Below are 23,973 nucleotides of genomic sequence, written 5' to 3'. Positions count from 1 at the left end.
GCACTAATATTATTTGTAAGACGGAACCTCTTTCTGAGGTCATCATATATGGTACACTCTTCTATTAGATGCCTGATTGTCAGTGTTTTATTACAAACACCGCACATTGGTCTCACTTCGCCGGTTAACAAATATAAATTTGTTAAACGCGTGTGGCCGATTCTAAGTCTGGTCACCGCTACTTGTTCACGGCGAGTCAACTTAAAGTCGCTTTTCCATTTATAAGGAGAAGTTTTAACCGAGTTTAATTTTGTATTTAAACTCCTCCATTCAGCGTTCCACTTGTTTCTTACTATGTTTGTTAGACGGTTTTTAACATCTGCCACTCTTACAAGAAATGCATCCAAGTCATCGCAGACTGTTGCCTTTCTGGCAGCTTCGTCTGCGATTTCATTACCTGTAATACCAGCATGCCCTGGAGTCCATACAAATACGCATCGCTGTCCTCGTTGTTTTAGTACGTATAAAATGGACAGGATGTTTGCAATTAGGACATCCTTAATGTTCTTGTTCCGAATTGCGACGAGTGCACTTAATGAATCGGAACATATTAGCACTCTCTCTTCGCAATAGTGTTCAGTGTAGCGAAGAGCTTGCTGAATTGCAGTGAGTTCTGCCGTGTAGACACTGGCCACATCTGGCAGTCTCCAAAAGTGGGCTTCTTCATTTACATATATCGAGCATCCAACACCATGTTCGGTTTTAGAACCGTCAGTATAAATTCTAATTCTAATATGTTCTTCGTAATTACTGACAGTTGCTAAAAATTCCTGCTGGATGATCACTGCTGGTTTCTTTTTTATTTCTCCTTGAGAGAGATCCAAACTTGTATTTACCGCTGGCAAGAGCCATGGCGGTATTTCTCTAGTAGAAATTGCTAGTGTCTCTGGTATAGCAATTTCATATTTTCTTCTTAATTCGTGTTACCTAATTCCGGTTGGTCTGGAATAGGTAGCACGATGTTCATATACTGCAGCCATAGGATGATTCGTAAACAATTTATTATTTATATGAGCAGGGAAAGCCCATACATTTGCTGCATATCTTAACAAAAGGATCTCTCTTCTATAATGTAGTGGCGTTATTCCGGCTTCAGACATCAGACTAGCCGCCGGACTTGTGCGGAAAGCGCCTGTTGCATATCTTATTCCGCTATTATGAACTACGTCTAACTTTCTTAAGTGCGACTTTCTAGCGGATGATTATACGATACATCCGTAGTCTAGTTTAGATTGAACCAATGCTTTATACAATCTCAATAATGTCTCTTTGTCTGAGCCCCAATTTAAATTCGATAAACATTTTATAATGTTTAGGGCTCTTTTGCATCTATCACTCAAGTCCTGTATATGTAATCCCCATGTAAGGGATTTATCCAATACTAGTCCTAAATATCTTACGCTATCTTTATATTGTATTGGATTATCGTCAATTGTCAACGCGGGACTTTGATGAGGAATTCTCTTCCTACAAAAGTGTACACAGCACGTTTTCTTTGGTGAGAATTGGAATCCGTTATTCCTTGCAACTTCATTTAGAGCATTGATCGCTCGTTGCAATTTGTACCTTACCATAGCAGTCTTGTTGCTGGCATACACAATTGCCAGATCATCAACATAGACGCTTTTGCTGATTTCTACTGGAATGGCTAGTATCAATTTATTAATGGCAATGGTAAACAAGGTACCGCTCAATGGCGAACCCTGCGGTATGCCATTTTCCAAGATTCTTTCACATGAATATTCATTGTTGACGCGTACTTGGAAGGTACGGTAATTCATGTAGTTGCTGAGCAGTATAGGCAGATTGCCACGAATGCCCCATTCATGTATCTGGAGCATTATACCATGACGCCAGGTCATATCGAAAGCCTTCTGAAGATCAAAGAAGACTGCGACACAATGTTTCCTTTTAATAAAGCTGTTATATATAATGTCCTCTAAGCTGATCATTTGATCAGTGGTAGAATGGTATTGCCGAAAACCTGCTTGATACGGTGATATCAGGTTTTCTTTTTCCAAAACCCAGACGAGTCGATTATTAATCATTTTTTCCAATATTTTTCCCATAGCACACGTCAAAGAAATAGGACGATAGCTATTGGGGTCTGTTAAATTTTTATTTTTCTTTGGTACTGGAACAACATGAGCTTTTTTCCACTGCTGCGGGTACGTTCCATCCCGCCATATTTTATTATAAAGTTCTAATAATCTGCGTTTTGCAGTGGTATTCAGCTGCCTGATCATATTATAATGGATTTCATCCGGACCAGCAGCTGTGTTACCTGCTTTTTCCAACGCTTTCGCGAATTCTTCCATTTTAAATGGTACATTATATGAGTAATTATACTCAGTTCTAAAATTTAGTAGACCTTCGAGTTCTTTTTTGGTTCGAAAACCTTCCTCGTAGTTGGCCGTTCTGCTGGCCTTTTCGAAGTGATTGGATAACAGCTCTGCAATTTCATATGGAGTGTCTTTTTATTTCATCTTCATCTTGAAGGCTAGTTATGGGAGCAAAATCATTACGCCCACAAATCGCCTTCATTTTCCTCCAAACATCTGATGCAGTAGTAGTTTTGTCGATGGATGACACGTATTGCTGCCAGGATCGTTTTTTCGAGTCTATCATAAGACGTTTTGCATACGCCCTGTATTTCCTAAAGGCAACAAGATTTTCAATGCTAGGACGCTTCTTAAAGGCGTTATACGCCCTTTTCTTTCTTTTTATAGCTTCACTTATTTCATCGTTCCACCATGGAACGGGTTTTGTCGTAAGTTTCCCAGATGTTTTGGGAATATATCTCGATGCCGATTCAATTATTGCATTTGTTATGGCGTCGACATCGTCTCCGATAACTCCAGTTGTTTCCGGGAGTATCGTTCTAGCTGTGAAGCTCGTCCAGTCTGCCTTTTCAAATAACCATCTTTTAGGGATGGGATATATTGTTCTTGTAACATCAGTTACAATTTGCACCGGGAAATGATCGCTTCCATGCAGATCGTCTATGACATGGAAGCTGTACCTCGGTGCTATCGATCCGCTTATAAGTGCAAGATCTATACAGGACGTCGATCCATCTCTGGCATTGAAAAAGGTTCCTGATCCGTCGTTTAAAACAATAAGTTCTGAATTCATCAGGAACCCTTCCAGTTCTCTTCCACGGGGATCTACTCGATCTGATCCCCAAAGAGAATTATGAGCATTAAAGTCACCCACCAGTAAAACAGGTGGGGGAAGCTCGGAAATTAGTCTTGCTATGTCATCCTTATTCCAATCAAAATACGGCAAGTATATGCTGCAGACAGTGACCTGGAGCGGACGCTTCATTCTAACGGCGACCGCTTGTAGGTTTGTGTTTAGAACAACCGCTTCGGTGGTAGCTCTAGTCGATGTTAATATAGCTACTCCACCTCTAACTCTTACATTTGGCGGTTGATCTCGCCGAAATATATCGAATCCTTTTAATTTAAAATTTTCATTTCGGCGGAAATGCGTTTCTTGCAGACATATACAAATCGGGTCTACGTCATGTACCAAGCGTTGGAGCTCATGGATGTTTGAAAAACATCCATTGATGTTCCATTGTACAATCGACTCGCTAATTTTTAATTAAATTATTGCCTGGGTTTGCCTTTCGGTCATCCTTTTTTTCTTTTCTTCTCCATATTGCGAACGGCATCGTGTTCGCGGAGAACGTCGTCGCCGGTGTAGCTTCCGGTCTCCGAATCGGAGACCATCGAAGCCGCCGACGACGACGGGCATGGATCGGCGCCGGTTTCTGGCGCCGATTGAGAGGCGGCAACCTGGCCGCTCCCTAACACGGGGGGCGCACCGGTCACCGCCTGTGGGAGGGGGGACACTCGCCCCCCTGTGTGATTTTTTGTGGCCTCTGAGGCTTAGAGGCCACTTTAGTTGCAGGAGGCTTGGGATCCTCCATAACAGTCTCTGTAGGTATTATCGTTTTCTTGTCATCAAGAATCTCACTAAGACGGACTTGGCATTCTGCTTTGGCGTCCGTTTTCTTCAGAGCGAGAGCAGCTTTCGCTGTTTTATCTTCGGGAGGAGGCTGTACTAATATCTTTGGCTTTATTGGATCTTTAATATTGAAAGATTTCATTTTATTGTCAATAATTCTTTCAATCATGTTAGCCAAGTTCGGAGCAAGTTTACTGATGAGCTGACTTTCATCTACAGCAATTGGAGCAGGAGCAGGAACAGTAGCCGCAGCTTGAGCATAAGATGTTGTTGCTCTGGGTTTGCGGGCGTTAACAATCTTTTTGGCTTCGATGTAGCTGACTTTCTGCAGAGTTTTAACTTCCTGCACAGCTACTTCTTCTTTGTAGACAGGACAATTCCTGGATCTACATGAATGCTGTTCCTTGCAATTGATGCATGTATGGGGCTCTTTACACGGCTCTCCCTCATGCACCTCTTCGCCGCACACGCATATTTGCGTTCTCTCACATTTGATGGCGGTGTGGCCAAAACGTTGGCACTTGAAGCATCGCATTGGTTGCGGGATAAATGCCCGCACATCCAATCGATGTATCCCTGCTCTAATCTTCTCCGGCAAGGTAGGCCGGTTAAATGTGAGAACATGAGAGGCTGAAGGTAGGACCTCGCCATTCCTCCTCATGTTCAATCGGCGACACTCTATGACTCCCTGCGTTGACAACTCCTCAACAATTTCTTGCTCCGTACAATTTAGAAGGACCCGACAGACGACCGCACCTCTTGAGGTGTTGAGCGTACCGTGGGGATCAACATGTACAGCCAGTTCTCCAATCTTTTTAAGCCCTAAAATCTTTTGAGACTGGACATCATTTACAGTCTCAACATGAAGTCCCATGAAGGTCTTCCTTATTTCTTTTACAGGGCCACCAGCGCATTTGGTTATCTCCCGAGCGATGAGAAAAGGACTCACCTTCGAAAAATTTCCATCCTCCTTGGTAATAACCAAATATTTAGGTTTCGGTGCATTATTGCTCTTGAAAAAAGCTTTTTCTAGCCTCAATCTCTATCCTTTTAGTTTCCGCACTTTTTCTCCGTTTTGCCTCAGGCGAAACGGCTGGTTCTAAACGAGGGTGTTTGCGTGAACCCTCTGCCACGTTTAATTGTTCAGTTTGCATGAACAATAAATCCCTTCTGTAGTAAGGCTAGCCGCCGGGGTACACCACCACTCCAGGGCTACCAACCCTGGAGGTCCGTTCCGGTACTCCGGTGGAACCGGCATATGTCCTGGCAGAGAGCGGATGCGCAGTCTCTGCACTGACTCCAGGCCCTTACACACCGAGGCTTTCAGGGCTCCCATGCTCCGAACAACATGGGCACCTTAACTACATGCTTGCCATCGCGGGGGGGATGTGGACAACAAAAGGTCTCCGTTACACCTGCAAATAACTTCGACCGTGGCCGCCACATCGCCAGCTCTAAGTTTGGTATATGTCCACTTCCTAATCCATAAATTGTTCATATCCTGCAGGTAGCCGAAAAATCCAATCCATGAGGGGACCTGAAGGTGGAAACAGGTCAAAAGAAAAGCATATCCGAGGAATTTACTCGGAGCCCCGTTAGCCAGCTATATGTATTGTACATAAGTACGACTGTTACTGCCCTGGACGTGGAACGTAGATGTTGTGTTCCGGACGTGGGGATTACCTACCTCAGGGCCACATGTTCTATGTTTTTATCAGCTGCTGCTTTACAAACATTAAAGAAATTGATGGCAGATAGATGTGATGAGATTTTGGATTGTTGGTACCTAATTTACAATCACAATATTAGTATCACAAACAAATCATTTTCAAGAGCCAGTCATTTTTGGAATTCAACTTGTATTTTAAATAAATTAGTATAAAATTAATATACAATCTATATTAGTAGGGAGAAACAAAGAATCAGTTAAGAATAAGCCAGAGCAATAGCACAGTGTTTGCCTCATTGTTTAAATATTAAATTACAAAAATAGATTGAATTTTAATGTTCTTATAAAGCTTAATTTACCACTGTGTTTGTGTACACTTTTACTAACATCTTTCTCATATTGCTGATGCAGAATGTAGCATGTAATTTGTATTTATTGCAGTTTTTCAGCTGACAGGAGGAGAAGAATTACGTTTATCACAGTTAGACAAAAGTTTTGATGAAATTGGTCCAATAACATTAGTTTTTGATGATACTGCCAAAAATCCTGTTGAAATTGCCAGAAAAGTAAGAAAGTTCTATTTTGGAGAAAAAAAAATAAACAAGGATAATCTCAAGAATTTAGTTGAAGTAAGTAAATTCTTAAAAACAATTATTGGTTCACAATAATAATGTGTAATAATTAGATTATTATCTGATACCTTTTGTTTACATTTTATATACAGATATCATGAAGTTCTCCCAGGACTTTCATAACCTATTCTACTTGTGAAAATAATGGAAAAAGTTCATATAAACTTATGTCCTTATTAAGATATACATTTATTCATAAATATACTCATGTAAACATTTATTCAACTTATCTTACACCAATTTGTTCAGAATTAAATTCTCTACAAGTTTTATTTAAATATTTTATGTGTTTATTACCGATTCAATAAAGTTATTACAAATCTAACATAAAAAATAGGGTTTTTCCCCCCAATTTATTGGTTTTCACCCCATATTTATAAAAAAAACTACTGCAGACATGGTTCTGGGAACTATTTTATTAAATTTTTCAGGTCAAAAACCATTAGAAATCACAAATTTCCTTAATTAATGTCCTAAAAATTTCAGTATGATGTCATTTCACCAGGGTAGCAAGTCCAGTGAAATCTTTCATTAGCCATAATTTGCAAACGAAGCTTTTTAGGATATATGTTTATATAAACTTTTTCCATTATTTTCACGAGTAGAAAAGGGTATGAAATTCCTGGGAGAACTTTGTGATACACTCAGTATATTTACATACTGAATGATTCAGGTGGAAAGGAAAATTTGGCAATTGATTCTAGAGTTTAAAATAAGGAAAAAAGTTCATACAACCGTGTGTTCGAAAACGCTTTGTTATCTAGTTACAGTTAGTGAAAACTTTAGACCGGATTTCAGTTTCCCCAGAGAAGTGAGGTCATACTGAAATTTTTAAGACATTATACAGGGGTAAACTTGATGTTTTCTTATGGTTTTGAGACAAAAAAATCAAATAAAACAAGTCCCAGAACTGTATCTCCCATAGTCTTTATGATATTCTATGTGAAATAGAAAAAATTTGATGATGAAAAAATGTTATTTTGGGTTTGAAGTAAAATAACTTGTTAAATAACTAATAAATGCTAAAATTTTATTATCCAAACTTGTAGCAAATTTAATTCTTAGAAAAACTGATATAGTAAATCCTATGAAAAACAAAAAAAAATCAAATTTTATTATTAAAAACGAAACAGAACAAAACTTAACAGAAAAATGTTATGAATTTGTAAAAATTAAAAAGTTTTTAGTACAATAAATTTTGATCTTTGAAAAATTAGGTTGGCAAAACTAGCTGTATGTTTCAAAATATATCTGAATACTGCTTATTGTTGTCATAAAATTGTGGTTGCATATTAGTAATAAACATTTAAGCTGTTGTTTTTTATATAATTTTGATTGTGTTTAATTATTTTTGAGAATCAAGTTATGCAGTGTATTTGTATTTGTTATACTTTTACAAGTTAACTCACATTTGGATCTGAATTAAAGATCCAATTCGATCTGAATTAAAAAAAAAGTGAAATTCCTTTATAAAAAATGCTGCATTTCTTCATTCATGCAGAATATGCTGATATGATTCTTGTGTACGGCTTTTGCGATGGATATGCTGCAGTTGCAGTGAAAGAATACCAATGTAGGTATCCTGAATGAGTAGTTCCAAACTGTAAAGCACTTTTTTAGAATTTTTAATAATATTCAAAAGAATGATACACTCTTCTGATGTATTTCAAACCTTAAAAAACTTGTTTTTCATCACCAAATTTTTTTGTTTTATATTGGACATCATGAAAACTATGTAAGATACAATTATTGGACCTGTTTTATTTGATTCTTCAGATCAAAAAACATAAGAAACCATCACCTTTACCTCTTATATAATGTCCTAAAAATTTCAGTATGACTTCATTTCACTACTAGCTGTAATTGGATAAAGTGTTTTAGAACACATGTATGAACATTTTCTATATTTCATGCTGTAGAATCAGTTCCAAATTATTTACCATTCCTTCTGAATCACTTCATGAATATATATATATATATATATATATATATAAAACGTTTTTCATAAATGTCATACATGTATCCTTATTTCACTAAGATTACACTATTAAGCTGTTTAACATTTTTTTGCACTTTTATAAATATAGAACCAAGCAAAGTTGCTTATTGATTATACTTGTAATGTCTTATATTCTAATTAAGAGATTTTTAAATTAATTTATTTTTATAGACATTTTTTCATGGTTTTTGATTTAACTTCTTTTTTTTGCTTAGAAGAATTTATTTCTTATATAATAGCAGTCAGCTGACTATCATGTTTTATTAATGGTATTCTATTCATATGGTTCAATGAAAGTGCTTAGTCATTGCTCCACTGCAGGCTAAGTTAATTCTCTATTTGGCTAAGTCATTCCATTCTTAAATTAAAAATGTAAAACTATTAAAATTTTTTTTATTAGTTGTGTATGTCCAAGATTTTGATATATTGCTAAATCTCGCAAACTATCTTTAGAAAGGAGGTGTAGGTAGTGTCCAGTTTTGCTATATCCTTGTGAAGATATAAGCAAACAGACAAAACTCCAAACAATATATTAAGATACATAAAATATCCTCCTCTATGAATCATGAGACCTTGCCGTTGGTGAGGGGGCTTGAGTGCTCAGGGATACAGAGTAGCTGGACCGAAGGTGCAACCATATCGGAGAGGTATCTGTTGAGAGCCAGACTAAGGAATGATTCTGAAAGAGGGCAGCAGCTCTTTCAGTAGTTGTTAGGGGCGTGAGTCACAATGACTTAAACGGCCGTATCAACATCACTCAGTCCTCTGAGTACTGCGCAGCTGAAAGCAATGGAAAACTACAGCTGCTTTTTTTCCAAGAAAATGTGGCTCTCTGCATTTTCACATAGCAACAATGGAGGCGCCTTCCTTGGTAAAATATTCCGGAGGTAAAATAGTCCCCCGTTCGGATCTCCGGGTGGGGACTACTAAGGAAGGGGTCACCAGAAAATTAAAAAATAACATTCTACGAGTCGGAGCGTGGAATGTTAGAAGCTTAAAAAAGGTTGGTAGGCTAGAAAATTTAAAAAGGGAAATGGATAGGGTGAATGTGGATATAGTAGGAATTAGTGAGGTTCGGTGGGAAGAGGAAGGCGACTTTTGGTCAGGTGATTTTAGAGTAATTAACTCAGCGTCAAATAATGGGCAGGCAGGAGTAGGTTTCGTGATGAACAAGAAGATAGGGAGGAGAGTGGAGTATTTCAAAACGCATAGCGATAGAATCATTGTAATAAGGATAAAATCAAAACCTAAACCGACATCGATTGTTAACGTTTATATGCCTACAAGCGCCCATGATGATGATGAGGTAGAGTGTGTATACGAAGAGATTGATGAAGCAATTAAACACGTAAAGGGAGATGAAAATTTAATAATAGTTGGAGATTGGAATGCAAGCATTGGAAAAGGCAAGGAAGGAAATATAGTGGGTGAATACGGGCTGGGCAAAAGGAATGAAAGAGGGGACCGACTTATAGAGTTTTGCACGAAGTATAATTTAGTAATTGCCAACACCCAATTTAAAAATCATAATAGAAGAATATACACTTGGAAAAAGCCAGGCGATACTGGAAGGTATCAGATAGATTATATCATGGTTAAGCAAAGATTTAGAAATCAACTCGTTGACTGCAAAACTTACCCTGGAGCAGACATTGATAGCGACCATAATTTGGTGATAATGAAATGTAGATTGGGGTTTAAAAACCTGAAGAAAAGTTGTCAGATGAATCGGTGGAATTTAGAGAAGCTTGAGGAAGAGGAAGTAAAGAAGATTTTTGAGGAGGACATCGCAAGAGGTCTGAGTAAAAAAGATATGGTAGAAAATGTAGAAGAAGAATGGGAGAATGTTAAAAAGGAAATTCTTAAATCAGCAGAAGCAAACTTAGGCGGAATAAAGAGAACTGGTAGAAAACCTTGGGTTTCAGACGATATATTGCAGCTGATGGATGAACGTAGAAAATATAAGAATGCTAATGATGAAGAAAGTAAAAGGAACTATCGGCAATTAAGAAATGCTATAAATAGGAAATGCAAACTGGCGAAAGAAGAGTGAATTAAAGAAAAGTGTTCAGAAGTGGAAAGAGAAATGAACATTGGTAAAATTGACGGAGCATACAGGAAAGTTAAGGAAAGTTTTGGGGTACATAAATTAAAATCTAATAATGTGTTAAACAAAGATGGTACACCAATATATAATACGAAAGGTAAAGTCGATAGATGGGTGGAATATATTGAAGAGTTATACGGAGGAAATGAATTAGAAAATGGTGTTATAGAGGAAGAAGAGGAAGTTGAGGAGGATGAAATGGGAGAAACAATACTGAGATCTGAATTTAAGAGAGCATTAAAAGATTTAAATGGCAGAAAGGCTCCTGGAATAGACGGAATACCTGTAGAATTACTGCGCAGTGCAGGTGAGGAAGCGATTGATAGATTATACAAACTGGTGTGTAATATTTATGAAAAAGGGGAATTTCCGTCAGACTTCAAAAAAAGTGTTATAGTTATGATACCAAAGAAAGCAGGGGCAGATAAATGTGAAGAATACAGAACAATTAGTTTAACTAGTCATGCATCAAAAATCTTAACTAGAATTTTATACAGAAGAATTGAGAGGAGAGTGGAAGAAGTGTTAGGAGAAGACCAATTTGGTTTCAGGAAAAGTATAGGGACAAGGGAAGCAATTTTAGGCCTCAGATTAATAGTAGAAGGAAGATTAAAGAAAAACAAACCAACATACTTGGCGTTTATAGACCTAGAAAAGGCTTTCGATAACGTAGATTGGAATAAAATGTTCAGCATTTTAAAAAAATTAGGGTTCAAATACAGAGATAGAAGAACAATTGCTAACATGTACAGGAACCAAACAGCAACAATAACAATTGAAGAACATAAGAAAGAAGCCCTAATAAGAAAGGGAGTCCGACAAGGATGTTCCCTATCTCCGTTACTTTTTAATCTTTACATGGAACTAGCAGTTAATGATGTTAAAGAACAATTTAGATTCGGAGTAACAGTACAAGGTGAAAAGATAAAGATGCTACGATTTGCTGATGATATAGTAATTCTAGCCGAGAGTAAAAAGGATTTAGAAGAAACAATGAACGGCATAGATGAAGTCCTACGCAAGAACTACCGCATGAAAATAAACAAGAACAAAACAAAAGTAATGAAATGTAGTAGAAATAACAATGATGGACCACTGAATGTGAAAATAGGAGGAGAAAAGATTATGGAGGTAGAAGAATTTTGTTATTTGGGAAGTAAAATTACTAAAGATGGACGAAGCAGGAGCGATATAAAATGCCGAATAGCACAAGCTAAACGAGCCTTCAGTAAGAAATATAATTTGTTTACATCAAAAATTAATTTAAATCTCAGGAAAAGATTTTTGAAAGTGTATGTTTGGAGTGTCGCTTTATATGGAAGTGAAACTTGGACAATCGGAGTATCTGAGAAGAAAAGATTAGAAGCTTTTGAAATGTGGTGCTATAGGAGAATGTTAAAAATCAGATGGGTGGATAAAGTGACAAATGAAGAGGTATTGCGGCAAATAGATGAAGAAAGAAGCATTTGGAAGAATATAGTTAAAAGAAGAGACAGACTTATAGGCCACATACTAAGGCATCCTGGAATAGTCGCTTTAATATTGGAAGGACAGGTAGAAGGGAAAAATTGTGTAGGCAGGCCACGTTTGGAGTATGTAAAACAAATTGTTGGGGATGTAGGATGTAGAGGGTATACTGAAATGAAACGACTAGCACTAGATAGGGAATCTTGGAGAGCTGCATCAAACCAGTCAAATGACTGAAGACAAAAAAAAAAAACATAAAATATGTGCCTCCCAATGTGAAAATAGCTTCTGATGTAAAAAAGTGTATTTTCTTTTTAAATATTCAATCTGATAGTACTAGTTTTATGATAAATTAGTTGTTAGTTATTTTTAATGAGAGATGCAAAAGAAAATTTTCACCAAAAGTAGTGTGGTATATTTATTTGGTATGATGTTTTTCTGCAGATTATTTAAAATTATGTTTAACATTGAGTATAGCCTGACAAATGTAATTTAATTGAAACTGAAGAATTTTAATGGCTCAAATATTTTAAGCATTTTCTCAAAACATTACTTCAAATGATAATCATTGGTAAATATTCAAGATAAATTGTTTCAATTTTATAAAAATTATATTTTTTTAATAATGTGATTTTGAATAATGCCTCTAAGGAGGCTTGTGTTCCGCTGATTTTTTTGGGATAATATTTGTCATTCTGATTGTATGTACTCTGACAAATGATAGCAGAAGGCAGCTCAACAGAATTGATGATTGGTTACTGTCAATCTTTAAGCTGTATTATACAGCCTAATCCTTTAAACAAAATGGTTTAGAAGTTATCAGGGTGATGTAGCCACACTAAAGATGTTCGTTCAACATTATTTGCATTTGGAGGGTACCAGATTAATGCATGAGTATTTCATGCCATCTAAGGATTATGATGATACTGTTTGCATCTTGGGTAATTGTCTTACAAAATGCAACTTATTCTACCTGGTTGTGAACATTACCTGCATTACGTATCAAGACTAGTGCACATACTTGTATTTGGATAATGATGTGATTAAAGTTGAAAGGTTTTTCAAATTCTTACAATCAGTTAGATTTTTATTTGAGTTTTAATGTATGTTTTGTTACATTTCATTTTCTGGGAGCTTTTTATATTCTCTTTTGATTATTTTTTATTCACTTATACATACATATAAAACGATTTCTTGTTTGTGTTTAGGTTTTCTCCTTATTTTTTTCTTTATATCTAATTATATATTTATATTTTTTTATGAATAATTGGTTTTTATACCCATTTAATTTCATTAATCCTTGTTAGTGGAGTCCCATTGCAACTCCTTAATCTTGATTTTTATTTCACCACTTGAGTATGTCACTTTTATTTTATTTTAGGAATATTTTTCATTGGAATTTATTTTAAAATTATACATTTATTTTTAATTTATTATAAAATTAGCATTGAGCTGGATGATTTATTAAATAAATAATAATTTTCCTTGTTTGCTCATAAAATCAAAAAAAAAAAAAAAAAATATTTTTTTACCACTTCCGATGTGGTTTTTAACTTTGTTTTAGTCGTTATTGAAAAATTATTATTCTTGTTATGTTGTGAATGACATTTTTGCTTTTTTCACGGTATTCATCATTCTTTCTGTAACTACATCCTACGTCCTTGCTACTTGTTTTTATAAATTCCAGTCTTTGTGTTCCTGTACATTTTTTATCTTCTATTCATCCCTCATCATCAAATTAATTAAACCTTCCATGTCTTAACACAAGACTCAACAACCTAGTCCATCTCTGTACTTCTATACAAGATTCTTAATGTCCTTCTCTCCTCAGCGATTCATCTTAAGATTTTTATCTTCTATTCATCTTAAGCACATTTTACCAACATATATTATTTTCAACATTCTCCTGTAACACCGCGTTTAAAAGGCCTTAATTTTTTGTTTGTTTCTGCTTTTCCTATTGTCTGTGTTTCACTGTAGTAAAGTATTACTTACTAATACTTATGCTTATTAATATTTTTAAGAAAATCTTTATAACGCTTAAGTCTATACTGTATACTAGAGACTCATTTTCTGTATAAAAACTCTTCTCCCTTCTATCAATCTACTTTTGACAGCTGCCTCACTTCATCTTTCCTTTGTAGTTTTACTATTTCAATGAAAAAAATTGCTGTTGTATAATATTCTTTTATTTTAATATCTAATTCATCATTACCTGACTGTCACTTTTATCATTTTTCAATTTATTTTCAGATGAAATTTCTACACTAGCATAAAGCTATGAGATTCAGAGTTTTTTCTAGCGTTTAATTTTTATTTAGTATTTTTTTAGAATTCCCTCAGAAAACACAGTTGCATTTTCATTACTTCGTAATGTTTTCCATCACTTTTAGTTGCATAGTATTTTCAATCTAAAATGTGGTAGCTGTAAACTAGCTGTGCTAATGATATTTGATTATTAGCTCAACAGCTATTGGAAGGACCAGGGTGGGGGGAAGCACCTTTTCAGGAATTTTTTGTCCAGCTTCTTAGATCTTACCAATCATGTTGACATGCCTATCTTCTCAAAGATGTGCAGCAGTCTTCTGCATGAGGGGTATGTCAGCTTATTTACAGACAGCTGATACTAGCTGGCGACACAGTGCTTGTATCAGCTGCATGGCATTTTTTAAGTCTGCTGTCTCCCCATTAGGAATTACTCCTATAGAACAGAGATGCAGTTGTAGCCCATCTCTGACTATTTATTCTGATTACTATTCATTCCACTGTACTTGTGATCGTACTATTATTTTTCAATCCACCTGTTGCCAGCAGTTATTTCAGGGTTTGATGTATTTTCTTGATTTAACAACTCACGACACATTTACTGAATATAAATTTGAATTTTTTAATGTAATCAACAAAATAATAGATACATGTTTGTTTAGTATTTATTTCTCTATTTTTTTTGGCACTTGACAAATTCCCAGTACATGCATGATTTAGATGCTTTTTATTTTTTGTATTTGTTTCAAGAAAAAAGATTTCAAAAGATATGATTTAATTGTATTTAGAAAACATTTATAATTTGATTTATATCAATTACAAAGTGAGAGTAAAGGTTACCTCAAGGATTCATTTATAAAATTTTCCAGTGATTCATGTATTTTTTGAAAATGTCTATTAACCTTAGGTTTTCCTATAAGATTTAACTTTATCATAAAAGTTAACCAGTTGTAAAATGAACTCTATTATGTAGTCCAAGCTGATAAGGATCTTTTTTTGTATCTGTATGGTTGGTTTTAACACTTGTAAAAATTCTGACATCTTAAGTAAAATTCAATATCTGTAAGTAACTTATTAATAATAATTTATAAATTGCTAAAGTTAAATTGTTAAAGTTAATAATAATTTTGTGTGGAATGTAATACTGTATTTGATATGAACATGAAGGTTAATTAACGAATTGGTGAAATATTAAAGTAATAAATATTAGTGATATACAAATAATAGTAGAAAATAGATTTTGCATGTGCTACATAATTAGTTTATCATTAAGATATATGATTATGTATTTCTTCTAAATAATAAGTGAATTATAATTAGGCAGGTTTTTTGATATTTTCAAAAACAGTGTGTTAGTATATGGTTTATTTATTGATTTTTTATAAATGTGTTCTGTAGTTCTAACACATATATTAATCAATCAATCAATTTCATGTTTTTAAAATTTTACAAATTTCTGATGAAAGATTCACATACACACTATTACGAGGTTAACAAAAAATTATAGTAATAATGTAGGAAAAATTGCTTTAAATCATTTAAGGTAGTCAATCCCAACATTATTAATCAATTGCTGGCGTAGGCATCGTTACGTCTACATAAACTTACTCTTTGAATAAAAGGATGGAATCCTTTTATTGGAAGTAGTTTAATGGTATTATTACTTGGAAGTATATGGCATACTTCCATAAACTTTTTGAATAGTTATAGCTTTAGAACAAAGGATTGCAGAGATATGAACTGTACGTTAAATGAAAGAGAAACACATGTGCAAAAGCTAGCACATACATGTGTTTCCAGCACACGGAAGCAGCATGGGGGCATTAGTCATCATGTTTGTGGTGCAGAGGAAGGTTCAGTGTCTGTTGGGGCTTGCTATGTTTCAGTCGGTTACATGTGTTAAGTGTGAATACTGTTGTGTGTTCAATGAAGATCCCTGCATGAAAATAACATTTGGCGATGGGACAAATAACTCAAACAAACAGCCAGCCTACTGAAACAAACATGTCCAGGACGGCCATCAGTGTCTGAAGAAGTAATTGAAACAATGCGAACAAGTTTCTTGTGTAGCCCGAAGAAATTCATCTGGAAGTGTTCTAGACAGTTGGGCATTCCTAAAACAATTGTTTACAAAGTGTTAAAAAAAAGTTATGTTTCACTGCATATAAAACTAAGGTATTATAACAACTTTATACAGGACAAAATGAAACGATTTGATTTTGCTGTAGACATTCCTAATAGGTTAGAGCAGGATGATGATTTTTAAAAAAGTTCATTCTCAATGATGAAGCAATGTTTTGTGTTTGTGGACGAGTACATTAGCATAATGTTGTTAAACAATATGCTGTTGTTGAACAACAGTGTAAAAGTGAAAAAGTGAATGTAGGTGCGATTGGACGAGACAGAGTTTTTGTTCCTTCTTTTTTTTGCTGATAAAACAATAAAGGAGAACATCTTCTTGGATATGTTAGAAGGGTATGCCATACCCCAAATACTGAAGAATTCCACTTTCCAGTTAGATGGACCTCTTTCACATTTTGCCTCAACTGTGCAGGATTTTCTTAACGAAAAATTTCCTTAGCGATGGGTAGGATGAGAAGGGTGGATTGCCTGGTCCTCAGTCTCCACACCTTACCCCCCCCATGGATTATTGTTGGGGTTATGTGAAAACATAAGTGTATTTCATTCATCTTTAAAATCTGGAACATTTAAAAGAAAGGATCACTGAAGCTGTTTCTTCCATCACGCCAGGTATTCTCTGCCTTGTATGGCAAGAGGCTGAATATAGTCTTGATGTCTGCAGGGCAACTAAGGGATCACACATCAAAATTTACTGAACAGCTAAGAAACTTGGAGTGTTTCTCTTTCGTTTAACGTAGAATTCAGCTCTCTACTGTGCTTTGTTCCAAAACTATAACCATTTAAAACCACACACTATTATTTTACAGACACTATCTGTCTACATATATATTTAATATTATATAAAGTATAAATCACCAAAACACAGTAATTAGATAAGTTAAACTTACCGTATTAATTTCCAATAATTAATTTTCGCCATGTCCCGCATCTTCAGTTTTTATTGAACTCTATAACTACATTAAAATATATTCTTTTAATAATAATTTTTCATTTTATTCTAAATTGTATTTCTATTTTGAAATTATGAATTGTATAATGAGCATATATGTATATATATGATTTGAAAAAAAAATTACATGTATGTTCATAATACAATAAATTCAAAATTTCAAAACAGAAAAACAATTTAGAATAAAATGAGAAATTTTTAAAAGAATGTATTTTAATGTAGTTATAGAATTCAATACCAAATTAAAGATGTGGGACATGGAGAAAATCAATTATTGGAAGTTAATACAGTAAGTTTAACCTATCTAATTACTGTGTTTTAGCGATTTATATAACACATAATATTAAATTTATTAATACAGTGGTTTTTAGGATTGCCCCTAAATTAACTGGACTACAAAAAATTCATGAATTACATACCCCAATGCAACCATTAATCAATTTTAAATCTGCTCCCTTAATATATTATCTCCAAAATAATAGATAAAATTCTTAGGAATAAAACGAATTTACCTAATATGTTTAGTATAAAAATTGTTACGAATTAGTAAATAAATTAAATAGCTTAAATGTAAATAGTCACTAGAATAGTTAGTTATGACATAACTAACATATATCGTGGCATATCTATAGACCATACCATAAAAATAATTAAAAAAAAAATTCAAAAGTAACCAAGAAGATCCAAAATTTAAGATTTAAGATCCAAGATTAAAATTTATTTTATTATTAAATTTATTAAAGATATCATCACTATTATAAGAAATAAATGTAAGGTAAACTATTTTGAATTTAATAACAAATATTAAGCACAAAAACTATCTTGTTTAAGGGATTGCCACTATCAGCAATTATCTCAGAAATATATTTACAAGATTTTGAAAATAAATTAGTACACTGTATCATTCATACTCATAAAGTTTTAAATATAGACATGGTATATTGATGATATTCTTATTATATTAACCCAGTAATAAATAGTGAACTCCTGATAATATTAAATAAATTAAATTCTTATAATGAAAATTTAAAATTCACATTTGAAGTAGATAATAATAGGATGGTTAATTACTTAGATGTCAACATTGAAATAAACAAGGACAACCACTCCGAAACATCAGTATATAGAAAATCAACATCTAGTAATATAACAAATATTAAAAAATCACCCTTGGTTTCATAAAATCTTTTATTTTGTTTACCAATTAAAATATTGCTTAAAAGGATTTTTATTTTGTTTAGTGTTAACAGCAGCAGGTAAATTAATTGATTGCTTTATATAATCTCTCCCAGATTTTCTAAGGCCTGTGATACATTTAAATCACTGAAGGACAAAAGGTATAAAAGCTATTTTCTATGAGAGTAATTTTTTATCTGAGAGGCACTCCTTGCGGTGACAAAGTGAAGGTTAATATCAAATTAAGACTTAAAACCCCTAATTCGGTAAGTTACTAGTAAGTTTGGAGTCCCGTGCCAAAAACATCTGCTTGTTATTTTCAATTTTGAGAAAGACTTGTGTCTAATGGCATGTTCCCTACAATCTTTTTAGTTATAGCATCTAACATACAGCTTGAAAAATACAGAACTCCACAACAAAATACTGCAAAATATAATTTAAATATTTGTATGCATTTTTATAATTCTATTATTTTTTGGTAGAAAAGAATTGTTTTGTGTAAACATTATGAAGTATATTATTCTAAACATTTTTTCTAACATGATTTTTCTAGATGTATACAGATTGTTGGTTTACACAATGTTCTACATCTATAATAAGAATTCATGAAGGTCCAGCCTATTTGTATTTGTTCAATTACAGAGGTGCTCATTCTGTTACCGACAAGATAACTGGAGGAAATGGAGATTATGGTGAGATTTTAAAAATTGTATAGATACAATAAAATGCAAAGTGGGGACTGGAATACCAGGCTTAGGAAGTATGGGAAGGTTCAAAGGTATATAAGAATAGGAACTAGGCAAAACTTCCAGAATTTTGTATGAAGGTGATAAAAGTAATTACTTGTGTGCTATTATTGTAAACTCTTTCTTTTAAAAAGCATGCAAGAAGATATAGAGGTAAGGGACATGAGGTACAAGAAGGCATCAGGTAGACTAAATGTGGTTATTATTGTTAATATTTCAAAAACAGATTTTACATTGAAAAACTTACTCAGGAGTAGACATTTTATTTCAAATTACAACTGAAACATAGTTTACAAAACTTCATGACTGAGGAGAAATAGATAAGTTATAGACAAAATTAAAGAAAATTATGTAAAATTTAATTTCAAGTAATTACAAAATAATTTAATTTAATTTCAGTCTTCAAAATCACAGCTCTAGAAATTTCTATAATAGTAGATACTGTTGGTAGGGTAGGAAAGCCATACAAATGAGCAATTTTAGTAGTGATAAAGACCTATTAACTGTAAGTAGTGTTTTAATGAAAGCAGCAGATAGCATGATTTACTGTCTGCTGTTACTGTTGCGTAAGCTGATATGTGCATTATCATTACGTAGAAGTAGCCTCTCTAAACATCTAGTCCAGTTTCTGCTGTGCTCTGTAATCTCTATCCAGCTGGTAATGAAATCATAACATTTTTTACAGATATCACAATTTTCTTTTAATAAGCAAATTAAAATTAACTTATTGTTTCAGGATTTCAATAAAACTTCCTATCCCTGTTTTTTAAGAATCTTTAAATTTGAACAAGTTTGTATTCTTTCTTTTTAATAATATTTTAAATGGCATTGACTGCTATGGTGATTATTAGTCACTGATAAATGTCAATTTGGTGAAATCTGAAGCTATTACTGTTTAATTTACATGAGTTATAGAAGCCAGTTTATTAAATATGGCTTAGGTCATTAGAATTTTAACTTTTTACTTACTTTTCAACCTTCTGTTTCTTGGTTACTACTTTCAGAAATGTTACAGGTTTTGCAGAATCATGTGATAGTAACCAGGATGCATTTTACTATTCTGTAATTATGGTAATTAAATTACTGTTAATTTTTTATACTTTTTAAATTATTTATAATCTTATGCTCATTATAAATGTATTACAGACTGAAAAGTTATTATTTTGTCCCATAAATATAAATATCACAGCTAAAAATAATAATAGTATTCATTTTTCTTATAAATTTTTTATTATTAAGTTATCGAATGTTTGACATGACATCATTTTCTTAATATTTATTTTACTTTAGAAACATTATTATTTTAAAAATACCTGGCTATTTTAAAGTAAATTCATTAAGTAACAGATCATTTTCAATTCAGTTGTATTTAGGTATACGTAAAACAATCAAATCTTTTACTTGATTAATAGAATCAAGTAAATTTTCTTTTTTATAAGAAAAATTGTCAAATTCAAACTTTAAAAACTTGCCAAAATTATAATGCAGTATGGTCGTATTCATAAGATCTATGATGTTATCACATTTATATTCTTATTTCATTGTAGCATAGACTTGGGCTATATGGTAAATTACTCCAAATCTCCTGAGGAGCTCATAGTTTGTCTCTCAAGTTATATTTTCTTCTTTTTATTTTCTATCTTCCCTTTTCCTTAATTCCTTTTTTCCTGGTTAGGTAAATGCAGTTTACATCAACTCTATCAAAATGGGCTAGTTTATTGGCACTATACCTTGATATCAAATGTTTTATAAAGGAATATTTAGCAGTTAATATTTAATTGCTTATAAAGAGAATATAAAAAAGCAATTGTGAAAGAAGTGCCAGAAATGGCTATTTCTGTGTCTTTCCTACCTTCAACATTCTTTACTAAATATTATTTTATTACGAACCAAACTGATTACTGATGATAAAAAAATACTGATGATAAAAAAATGTACAATATTTAGTGTATGAAAATGTATATCTATAAATAAATCCAAATTAACATGTTAAACAAAGTTGTTTGGTTTATTTTGCAGGTGTATGTCATGGAGATGAGCTACAGTATCTCTTTCCCTTAAAATTGTATGTACCTAATAGAGAAAGTGTTACTGGTAAAGAAAAGAAAATTGTGGATGAAGTGGTGAATTTATGGACAAATTTTGCCATTCATGGGTAATTATAAATTTTCTATTAATCAAACTGCAAGCATGCATAATTATCAAAAACATAGTTTATATGCAAACTTTATTTATATTTTTACTTATGATTTAGGAAGTGGCTGTATTACTTTGAATGAACATATTTCTGTATTCTATTTGCTTCTGAAAAAGGATTTATAAAAGATATTTTGTGGTTCATTCAGTAGGTGATAATGAGATAAATTCAGGAACAGAGTTTGATTATGTTGAAAAATAATCTATTTAAGATGCAGTAATGCAATAAAGATGATACATATATTTAATTGGATATGTTTTTCTAAACAGTTAATCGACAAGTTTGTTGCAATCATGTGAATGCTTCTCCATCAACCAGTCCTTATTCTTCGACTAAGTATGATTCTTCATTACATTCTAACATTCTAAAATTTTTGCATTTTATCTTTATCAACTATTTGTACCTTAGTCTGTCATTAATAGGTAAAAAAAAAGTATAAATAAATCTTGAGTGTTTTAAATAAGCAATTCTTTGAGTTGAGTTGAGAGCCTGTGACTGAAGACCCTTTAGGACACAGTTTTGAAATATCATTATCTATTGTAATATAAATTCTTTGAAATACAAATACATTGTTGCTGCAAAAGCAGTGTCATTAATAATCATATTTTGTATGCCAGTGGTTTCACATAAGCATATTGACGTGAAAAATAAGTGTTTAATGCATTAGAGTACTTAGATTAAATGTTTAACCTTTAATGTAATTAAATTTTTTGTTAAAGAACAGGTTTAACCATTGTTTAATTCAACTGTAGTTTCTATTTTTTAATGTATGTTATGCAATATCTTCTAAGTTAGTATACCGACTTTGATATATTTTTTTTTAATTGAAAGAGGATCCTTTCAGAATGTCCCATGTAAATTATAACCAAATCTTATGAAAAATACCAAAAAGCGAAAGGCTCGACATCCTTAGCCGCCGACTGCTTGCACCAGTACTGTGTTGCTCTGTTCCTAGTATGACTAGGTTATTAATAATAACAGTCATATTATGAACTCCATATAAATATTAAACCTAAATTTAATATTTATATATATAAAAAGGTGAAAAAGTGTATTATCCCTAATTGCAAAATTATAATATAAATATTTATATTATTTAATTTTTTTTTTTTTTGTCTTCAGTCATTTGACTGGTTTGATGCAGCTCTCCAAGATTCCCTATCTAGTCCTAGTCGTTTCATTTCAGTATACCCTCTACATCCTACATCCCCAACAACTTGTTTTACATATTCCAAACGTGGCCTGCCTACACATATTTTTCCTTCTACCTGTCCTTCCAATATTAAAGCGACTATTCCAGGATGCCTTAGTATGTGGCCTATAAGTCTGTCTCTTCTTTTAACTATATTTTTCCAAATGCTTCTTTCTTCATCTATTTGCCGCAATACCTCTTCATTTGTCACTTTATCCACCCATCTGATTTTTAACATTCTCCTATAGCACCACATTTCAAAAGCTTCTAATCTTTTCTTCTCAGATACTCCGATTGTCCAAGTTTCACTTCCATATAAAGCGACACTCCAAACATACACTTTCAAAAATCTTTTCCTGACATTTAAATTAATTTTTGATGTAAACAAATTATATTTCTTACTGAAGGCTCGTTTAGCTTGTGCTATTCGGCATTTTATATCGCTCCTGCTTCGTCCATCTTTAGTAATTTTACTTCCCAAATAACAAAATTCTTCTACCTCCATAATCTTTTCTCCTCCTATTTTCACATTCAGTGGTCCATCTTTGTTATTTCTACTACATTTCATTACTTTTGTTTTGTTCTTGTTTATTTTCATGCGATAGTTCTTGCGTAGGACTTCATCTATGCCGTTCATTGTTTCTTCTAAATCCTTTTTACTCTCGGCTAGAATTACTATATCATCAGCAAATCGTAGCATCTTTATCTTTTCACCTTGTACTGTTACTCCGAATCTAAATTGTTCTTTAACATCATTAACTGCTAGTTCCATGTAAAGATTAAAAAGTAACGGAGATAGGGAACATCCTTGTCGGACTCCCTTTCTTATTAGGGCTTCTTTCTTATGTTCTTCAATTGTTATTGTTGCTGTTTGGTTCCTGTACATGTTAGCAATTGTTCTTCTATCTCTGTATTTGAACCCTAATTTTTTTAAAATGCTGAACATTTTATTCCAATCTACGTTATCGAAAGCCTTTTCTAGGTCTATAAATGCCAAGTATGTTAGTTTGTTTTTCTTTAATCTTCCTTCTACTATTAATCTGAGGCCTAAAATTGCTTCCCTTGTCCCTATACTTTTCCTGAAACCAAATTGGTCTTCTCCTAATACTTCTTCCACTCTCCTCTCAATTCTTCTGTATAAAATTCTAGTTAAGATTTTTGATGCATGACTAGTTAAACTAATTGTTCTATATTCTTCACATTTATCTGCCCCTGCTTTCTTTGGTATCATAACTATAACACTTTTTTTGAAGTCTGACGGAAATTCCCCTTTTTCATAAATATTACACACCAGTTTGTATAATCTATCAATCGCTTCCTCACCTGCACTGCGCAGTAATTCTACAGGTATTCCGTCTATTCCAGGAGCCTTTCTGCCATTTAAATCTTTTAATGCTCTCTTAAATTCAGATCTCAGTATTGTTTCTCCCATTTCATCCTCCTCAACTTCCTCTTCT

At 33.2% G+C, this 23,973-nt stretch overlaps 1 protein-coding gene across 2 annotated transcripts in view; it reads left to right on the top strand.

Annotated features, from left to right (window-relative positions):
* The window catches only part of LOC142318964 (esterase E4-like), a 70,666-nt gene that overhangs the window by 32,980 nt on the left and 13,713 nt on the right, over positions 1-23,973 (top strand). For both annotated transcript variants that reach the window (XM_075355679.1, XM_075355680.1), the window contains exons 7-9: positions 6,086-6,273; positions 18,935-19,073; positions 21,147-21,282. In XM_075355679.1, the coding sequence (XP_075211794.1) occupies positions 6,086-6,273; positions 18,935-19,073; positions 21,147-21,282 (463 nt within the window). The remainder of the gene's footprint in view (positions 1-6,085; positions 6,274-18,934; positions 19,074-21,146; positions 21,283-23,973) is intronic.

The sequence above is a fragment of the Lycorma delicatula genome, chromosome 2, assembly GCF_047948215.1.
Source record: "Lycorma delicatula isolate Av1 chromosome 2, ASM4794821v1, whole genome shotgun sequence".
Lineage (NCBI taxonomy): Eukaryota > Metazoa > Arthropoda > Insecta > Hemiptera > Fulgoridae > Lycorma > Lycorma delicatula.
This window is presented reverse-complemented; position numbering and strand designations above follow the sequence as displayed.